The sequence below is a fragment of the Suricata suricatta genome, chromosome 9 (genome assembly GCF_006229205.1).
Source record: "Suricata suricatta isolate VVHF042 chromosome 9, meerkat_22Aug2017_6uvM2_HiC, whole genome shotgun sequence".
Classification (NCBI taxonomy): domain Eukaryota; kingdom Metazoa; phylum Chordata; class Mammalia; order Carnivora; family Herpestidae; genus Suricata; species Suricata suricatta.
Window position 1 is genome coordinate 38,340,155 of NC_043708.1, and position 8,721 is coordinate 38,348,875.

General features: G+C 48.6%; 1 protein-coding gene across 1 annotated transcript; it reads right to left on the reverse strand.

Moving 5' to 3' along the window:
* Positions 1–5,962: 5,962 nt before the first annotated feature.
* On the reverse strand, positions 5,963–8,285 carry SIX6 (SIX homeobox 6). Its single transcript, XM_029952430.1, has 2 exons — positions 7,699–8,285; positions 5,963–6,667 (listed from the first exon to the last, which is right to left on the reverse strand). Exons 1-2 carry the CDS (start codon positions 8,268–8,270, stop codon positions 6,499–6,501), a joined length of 741 nt encoding a protein of 246 aa, XP_029808290.1. The 5' UTR covers positions 8,271–8,285; the 3' UTR covers positions 5,963–6,498.
* Positions 8,286–8,721: the final 436 nt, after the last annotated feature.

An 8,721-nucleotide genomic window follows, 5' to 3' on the forward strand; every position in this document is an offset into this window, starting at 1 on the left:
GATATTATCAACCTCATTTTGTAGAAGTAAAAGTGAAGGCTCAAAGAGTTGAGTGACTTGCCCAAATCCACGGTGATCAGCAAGGTCTGTTTGATCCCAACATTTTAGGTATCAGTCTATTGCTACATGCTGTTCACAGTATAGTTTTCCTATTTGCTTGTCTGTTTTAAATTGATGAATCCAACTCATACAGTCACATTTGCATGCAAAAGTAATTCTGTAGATTAGATGTCTAGTGTATATGCATAGATCTTTAGTTCAAATGCATAATTCATCATGAATTTGTGGAAAGTCAAGAGTATATCCAGGGCAATACAATCTGCCTTAATGGTACTTAATTTGAATGGACAAATCTTTAATAGGAATTTTAAATATCTGAAAAATTTTGAAATACATAATAAACTAGCTTACCACCAACCAGACTATTCATGTATCAAATTAATATGCACAATTTAAACTTAGATATTTGATTTCATGCTAAAAAATTTACGCTATTCCCTTCAGTCTGAGAAACATATAGTAAATCAACATTCTGAGGCCACAGACTGACAGTGCCAGGCTAAAATGACTTCCCAAGAAGCAGCTGTATCTATATTTTATCAGAACTCGAGATTACACACAGTTCACTTGCTTCTGTCCATTAAAATTTAAAATTGAGATGAGTTTAGTAGCCAGTAGATTTTCACAGGGCTTTTGTGACTTAAGATTTTAATGAAAATTCTGTTTTTCACCCCTTAGCCTAAGCATGGAGGTGGAATGTCAATCTAACATCTGAAAATTGGACACTCTGAATTTGTGATTTGTGTTCCTTTTAATTTGTAGGTCAAGGCTAAAGTGGGGGTAGGGGAAGGGAAAGAGTTATTTTGTAAGGGGAAACTTTTATCATTCTATGACAGACAAAAATATTAGGAATTATATTTTATAGAGTTCAGAGAATGTAATAACTAGAATTTTCTAAACCTAAGGAGAGGACTCTTATCTTACTGTTTGGGAAAAATGTGTGCGTGAGAAGTTAATTTTCATGTTATGAACCCCAAGCCACAAGATTCTAAAAAACCGTACACTTAGTATGGGGTATCATCTTAGAGAACGTGACAAGTAGGTAAGAGCTTGTAACCTGAAGTATTTAAGTGTTCTCTGGGTCCAGGTTCCATCTGCCACCTTCGTGGTTCAAATGGACTCAGAACTAGCAGTGCTTCTCCACTAAATTTGAGACAGGTTTTAACAAAGATCCATTAATGATCTCAGTTTAAAAATATTTATTGAACACCTACTACTAGGTCAGCCCTGTGACTATAAAGATGCATAAAATTCAATCCCTGCCCTTAAACTGCTTACACTCTGTGGGGAGGGAGGGAATCAAACATATACACAAATAAGTGCACAAATTAAAACGGACGTTAGACAAGGTACTGTGAGAGCTCTAAAAGAGAAGTGTAAACGCCTCTATGGGGAACCCGCTTAATCAAGAAAGACTCCGTGGAAGTGGGATCTGCTTCCAGGACCGAACAGTTAGCCGCCGAGGCGTCGCGGGCTGCGTTCGGTCCCGCAGAGGAAGTGCAAACAACGCAAGCAGAGGCACGCTGGCGTGAAACTGCTTGCTGGGCTCTGGGGTCGCCCTCACACCCCTTAGTCTTCGGACCCGGAGAAAAACCGGGGAGGAAACCAGTTCGCTCCCTAAGGCTAGGGTAGATCTAAAAAAGGTTTGGGAATTTAAATCCTGGCAGATAGAGTTGCCAGGCATGATCTAGCCTGAGAAGATTTGTTGGAGCCGGGAGCGGCCAAGTTTCTGAAAGACTGAGGCTCCGGTGGCGGCGGGGGCCTGCCGGAGTTTAACTGTGCCGCTGCGGGCAGTTGGCTTTCAGGACGCTCTGCTGTGGGTCCCCAACCCCGATGGGTGACCCGCGGATCTTCCGGGCGCGCAAAGCCCTCCCAAGGCCTCCGCGCCTGCAGATCCCGCTCCCTGAGTCTAAGCCTCTCTGCCCTTCTGTCACTGCTTGGGCAACTCGCGCGGCGCCACTGAGAGCCCGCGGTGACCGTTCTCTGGACCGGGGGTACCTACGTGCTTACCGCTGCCGGTCGCGGGCGACCCTCCGCGCGCAGCCGCCTCACACGCAAGCCCGACGCGCGCCGCAGCAACCCGCGCAGGCCCAGACCCGCGGCGCATCGTCTTGCACGAGGCTCACGAAGCGCCGCCGCGCTGTCTGCGGTTCGAGGGCGAGCGCACGCCTTAGTTGCTGCTACCGCGCGCATTTGTTCTTCCCTCACCTGGGTTTTTAACCCTTTGCGCATCCCCTCGCCCCTTGATTTTAAAAGGTTTCTCTCCTCGAACCGCTAGAGTCAGGCAGTCTAACAATAGTAGTGTCTCCCGGCCTACAAGTCTCAGAGCTCATAGGGCGCTGGACGGAAAAGGTGGGTGTGTGGAGTTGTCAACTGACGGAGTCGCGATCCGAATCCTGGCGGAGGGATATGCCATCCCGGGTACTGGGAACCCATTATGGAATTCTCTCTGGGAACAAAGTTCGTGCCGACCTCCTCTCTCAGGGCTGCCTCCCCTAGGGGACCCTCGCACCCGCCGCCTTTGCCGCCATTTCCCAGCAGGCCTCCAGGGGGCCTCCCGGCTGTGGCCTCCCTGCCGGCCACTCCGGTACCCGGGGGCCGCCGCGCGGGGTGAGACGCGCCTCGGCGCCCGGGCCAGTGTGCGAACAATGACCCCTTCTCCCCTCACCGCCGCCTCTTCCCCGACACCGCCCCCCTCGCACCCCCAGGCAAACCTATTAGCCATTCAGGCCGACAAAACCCTGCGGCCTCGCGCATTGTCCCGCCGAGCTCCCGGCCACCTTCATTAGCCCTGATTACGCTGAGCCGCCTGACAGCCCGGCGGGCCGCGCGGCAGACCCCCCATTCACCACCGCCCCCGGGCCCCGCCTCACAATAGGAGCGGAAATCGTCCGCGCTGCCGCGTCCCGGCTGAATAGAGCGAAAAGCTGCTTCTCTTCTCCTCCCGCCCCTTTCACGTTCTCTTTGGATACAATATTTTTTTCCTTTTTGTTAAAATTAGGGAGAGAGAACGGGGTCAAGGAAGATTTTGATTGAGCTCTTTGCCTGTCATTTGTTTAATGTAAACAAAGAGCAAGTCCTTCCCCACCCCAGCCTCCCATCCCCTCCCTCCCAGATTTTTATAAACAAACTGGAGGAGGGACAGAGGGGGGGGGGGTAGGCGAGCGCGGCGGGTGGAAGAGGAGTGGGTCATTAAAGTGGAGGAGCGAGGAACTGCGGCATTTGGGGAGCGGGAGCCATCGGGGTTTTGGTGCAACTGGCCGGTGGTTGAAATATTTATAACCGATAAAGGGGCTGCTGGTTAAATCCTCACACTGGTCAGATCCGTTGAATTGTTAGAATGCAGCTTCTTTCCACTCTGCTGGAATAACTGCTTTTGGGGAAATTGTTACAGGAAATAAATTTCAAGAGAAGACCGAAAGGAAACCCATCTTATGGAGATTTCTCCAAATTCGGAAACCTTCAGCCTTGTTACTACCTGGAATTAAACACAAACAAACAAAAAACCTTTCCAAATCAGGATAAAACTATACGGAAAAAAATACCTTAGAAAAAGAATTTTTACCATACCTGCCCATGGGAATTTTTGGACCAATTAACATAAATCTCTGTGATGATTTGGACCAATTTCCAACACCTGATTATCAAAGAATTGATTATTCACAAGAAGAGTTAAGTACCAAGTTTCAGATAAACGTTTAAAAAATCTTTAAAATAATGTGTCATTCGTTAAGATTCTGACATGAAATTACATAATTGAACCTACAGATTGGTGGGACAGAGTAGCCCCTTTATAATATAATCCTTAGGCAACATCTTACTTTAAGAAATTAGATGTACTTTAAAGGCTTTCACCAAAGCAGGGAGAAAAATTCTCCAGAACTGTTTGGTTTTCTCTTTTTGCCAAGCTGCAAGTGTTATTTAAAAGTTATTTGTAAAGAGAAAGCTTAGTTCTTATCAGTGTTACCTTTTTTTTCCTTGAGAATATAGAATGGACATTTTCTTCCGCTTTTAGGCATCATTTGAACTGGTGAGTGGGATGGGATTTTTAGAATCTCAGATGCCTCTACACCATTCTACTAATTAGTCCTTTCCCTTCCTTCTTGTACCTGGAAACCTTAGTTTAAGAGAGAAAATTTGCTATCTTCTCCAAATGCTGGTCTGGGCAGCTCCTTTGTTAGCATCTGGTGAGTCTGGGGAACAAGAATGGAAATTCCTTGATGTTTCATTGAAGTGCAATACTTCTTTGCAGATTCAGGACTAAGTGAAGCAAGGCAAGCACCTCCAGTGCAAAACTTAAAAGGGCACTTATACCCAGATGCCTTGCACTTGCTGTACTTGCTTAACCTTGAGAGTGAATGCCTCCTTAAATTTTGTACTCTGGGTGCTTCCATTGCCTCATAGGAGTCCTGGCCTTCCTCCTGGGCATTCAAGAAACTAGGTGGGGAGGAAGGGCATTCTAGGAAATGAAATAAGACTTCAGGAAGCTCTACCATCCTAGCCTTTCCGGACCCACAGAATGTCATTTGCTTGCCTTTCCAAAGAGCACCATCTTGATCATAAAGATATCCCCACTCCTATCTAGAGCTCTTGTGCAAGAGAGTTTTGGTTGTCAAAAATTCTCTGGCTAAGGGCCTAGTATACATTGACAACAATTTATAAAACCCAAATGAGGCCAAATCTGGTTAAGTGATTTAGAAACCAAAAATCATGTCTTAATCATGTCTTTGGCTTCTCTCATACATCTTGCCGTATGACCGCTTTTGGCCTTCCATGACTTCCCTTATTTTATCTTATGTATGTATGTATATATATGTATGTATGTATTTTGTTTTGCACATTAGCACTTCTACCCAAATAAGTTAGTAGGCTTCTGAACCAGGGGACATCTGCTAAGGACAGAGAGGTAAATTGAAAGTGGAGTAGGGGGGGGGCGGGAGGAGCTCAGAGGGAAGTTCAGCTTAAGTGATTTAAAGATCAATGTCAAATTTTATAATATGCAACCCATTTCACTAGGAAAAAAAGCTTAAGAGACTCTGGATAACATTTACTTTTTTAGTGCAAGGACATAGTTTAGTTTTTTTTCTTTCTTTCTTTTTTTTTTTTTGGTGTGTGTGCCTGCACAAATTAAATCCTAATATAGTTTTAATTGAGGCTATTGCAGGACAATGAAGCTCTAGGTGACTTATTTCATGTTTAATACAGAGATCAGATTTTTAAAATGTCACTCTCTGCAGCCTTCTATTTCACCTCAATATGTGACATGATTACATCCTTTCCTTCATCTAAGTATTCCTTTTGTGGAAAATAATGGTTGATTAAAACCTTCTGCAGCAAGAAGATGTTCATTTAGTTTTTAAAAGTTCTCTTATCTTTTGTCTTAATATGAGTTTAATCCTAAATGTAGTATATATTCACTCTAGCATGATGAGGGGTACCTATTTTGTGTGGGAGGAGGCCTAAAAGGAGATGGAAAGCCTTTCTAATTGCAGAGCCTGTGTCAGAATAGTCTTGCATTTTTATAAAATAGGACTCATAAACTGTTCCTGAAAGCCATTAACACTTCATAAAAGTGAGTGTCAGGTGCACAAGCCATAATAAACCGTGCTTGGAGATGTGTGGATTTGCCTTATAGGGGATGCTCACGGTGCCAATTTCTGGGTTTAAATATATGATACATATGCACATGTACATATATACATACACACATACAATTTGTTGAGCAGGTGGTTATGGATCTACCATTGACCAGTTAAAAAATATACCAGAGACATCAGAAAAAGCAAAAGAACAGAGACGACTCTCCTGAGACTATTTGCACAAGGGCCCCTGCTTACCTGGTGAAGAGTTTGTGGTTTTTTTTTTTTTTTTTTTAAAGAATCTGAGAGCAGCTCACTTAATTAAGAAAGGTTGCTCACCAGGTTTTTATTGTTTGGCTTCTTCCCACAGAACACATGTGTTCCACCCTGCGCCCTTAGAAACAGCAAGTTCCCAAGATACAGAGAAACCTACCACTGTAGTCTTTTAAATAAGTAAATAAACAGCATATATATGTTTTGTTAAAAAAAAACTTTAAAGCAAAAGTTATACATATATAACAGCGTCCTTTCGACGTGAAATACCCACGGGAGATTCAGGACAGGCGCTCAGCGTGCAGTTCGGGTTCCGGAGGCATCTCTGCAGTAAAATTCTTGGGAAAAAGCAAAGCAAGGAGAACGTGGCGCTGGGTTGGGCCTCACCGCGGGCCCCTGTGATAGTGGCTGTAGGGCGCCGGTTGAGCCAGGCCGGCCGCCGGGCGGAAACGCGCAACCCGAGCCCACGGGTCCCTGGCCACCTGGTTTCGCAAGCGCTGTTTGCGTGGTCTCTCATCCTCCCTTCCTATTTCATTTTGTCTTGTTTTATAGTGGATTCTGTTTTCGAGCATGCTGGATGGGCAGCTCAGATGTCGCACTCGCTGTCGCTGGACGTGATGGAGATGGCCGAAGTAGCTGCCTTGCTGGATAGGCTGGCGGTCGGGCTGGCGGCGGCGCCCAGAACCTCGGGCGTGCCCTCTTCCTCAGCCCTTAGAGCCCGCCCGGAGCCCTGCGACATGACTTGCTGCTGGAGTCTACGGGAAGGAAAGGGACACCAGTCACAGCGCTTAATATAGCTGCCCCTGCCCCCCTTCCCCCCGCTTTACATCCCTTAAGCCCAGGGGCTAGCGGCTCTCCCACAGACCCCAGCAGTTAAAGTAGGAAAAGTGAGGCAACGAAAGCCAGGCAGGATTCCACTGTTGGCCGCCTCTCCAAGTAGCCCAGCGTTATCCCATCTTCTGAATCCTTTCTGAGCTCCCCCTCTGAGATGTTGGGCTCGCAGGTTCATTCGCGGTTATTGGCCGCCTTTGGGAGATTTACAATACTGTCAAGATAAATGAGGTGTGGGTGACAAGGGCATAACGGGCTCCAGGATAGGGAACCCCCTTCCCAGCGTGCCCCTGCTCCTGTCAGTGCCCTTGAGGCCGCTAAAAGGCAAAAAGGGCTGCCTGAGGATATCATGGAACATTTGGGCCTGGGGGGTGAGGCTGGGTTCTTGGCCAAAAGGTTTGGCTAATTTAGACCCACACGCTTTGGAAGACAAACCTCAGTTGACTAGTTTGCTATTTTGAGGCAAGGTTGTCCACGCATGGAAAGGGAACTCGACTTCCATACAGAAGTCCATCAAAAACTATTTTCAAAGCATTAAAGAAGAATTCCTCTGGGCTTTAAAAACGATAACACAGACCTGCCACATTGCTAATAGGAGCATGGGCCCAAGCTGACAGAAATTAGCTTTGGACCTTGGGGTCCCTAATTGTTGCTGAGATTTTAATGTTTATTTCTTTCTCCTTCTCAATGCAGCCTTGGTTTTGTGACTGGAACTAGCGGCTGGGGCGACCCCCAAGTTCCAAGAACAGGGAGAGAATGGAGAACCAAGAGCCCAGAAGGAACTCCTCTCCTTCCCCACCCAGGATCCCAGAACGCTGTGGGCTCATAACTGAAGACAGACTGAGCTCTCAACTCCTGCGGATCCAAGTCGCAGGGCCCTGGGAAAGGGAACCCAGGGCATCTTCAACCGCCCCACCAGGGTGAAGGCGGGGCGCATAGGCCTGTAGGTACTGACCTGTTCTTGGCTGCAGCCGCCCGGTCCCTTTGTCGGCGGTTTTTGAACCAGTTGCCCACCTGAGTAGGGGTCAGTCCGGTTGCCTGGGCGAGCTCACGCTTTTTGCTGGGGTTGGGGTATGGGTCCTGCAGATACCATTCCCGTAGCAGATGCCGCGTGCGCTCCTTGAAGCAGTGTGTCTTCTGTTCGCCGTCCCAAATGGTGCGCGGCAGCGGGAACTTCTTCCTCACGCGGTACTTGTCCACCGGCCCCAGGGGCCGTCCACGCAGCTTTTCAGCCTCCTGGTAATGCGCTTCGAGCCACAGCGCCTGTAGCTTGGCGTGCGACTCCTTGGTGAACTTGTGGTTTTCCAGGATATGATAGAGCTCGCGGTAGTTGCCGCCGTGAAAGGCCACGATGGCTCGCGCGCGCAGCACCGATTCATTCTTGTTAAGGGCCTCGCAGGCCGCAGGGGCCACGGGCAGCGACCAGAGAAAGCGACCCAGGCGCTCTACGTCGCCGCTCTCCTCCAGAGTCTCGCATACCCCGGCCACTTGCTGGGGACTGAAATTCAAGATGGGCAACTGGAACATCGAGGCAGCGCAGACTGCAGCGGGGGCGCTGAGCGCGGAACGGGACACGCAGCAGATGTCGGCGGGCCTCGCCGGGTGCTCCAGGCTCTCCTCGGAGAAGCGGCTTAGGGCAGCCGGGACGCACGACCCGGGCAGCTGCGGCGGCGCAACGGCTCGGAGAGAACGAGCAGGAGGGATTGGAGGAGGTGCGGGCCCCGCCGCCCGGGTTCGGCTCGGCTCCGTTAGGGCACGCAGGCCGGCGAACTGGCGCCGCTACTGGAATGGGCGGATTGGCGGCGCGGGCGCCATGGAGACCCCCTGTCAGTCACTGGCCCGCTCTGCCAATCAAGACTGCGACCAGCTCGCCCGGGTCATTTCAGCACCTCCCCGCTCTCGACAGCGCCCGCAGTTCACCCGTGGACTTTTCCTCAGTCGTTTGCAGAATCTGGAGGAGGAAAAGACTGGAGAGTGG

Excerpts from the sequence above, each read along its gene's own strand:
- SIX6 (XM_029952430.1), bottom strand. The coding sequence starts at position 8,270 with ATGTTCCAGTTGCCCATCTTGAATTTCAGTCCCCAGCAAGTGGCCGGG. Across the intron at positions 6,668-7,698 it reads GCGGCTGCAGCCAAGAACAG|ACTCCAGCAGCAAGTCATGT; the intron begins GTCAGTACCTAC and ends TCCTTCCCGTAG.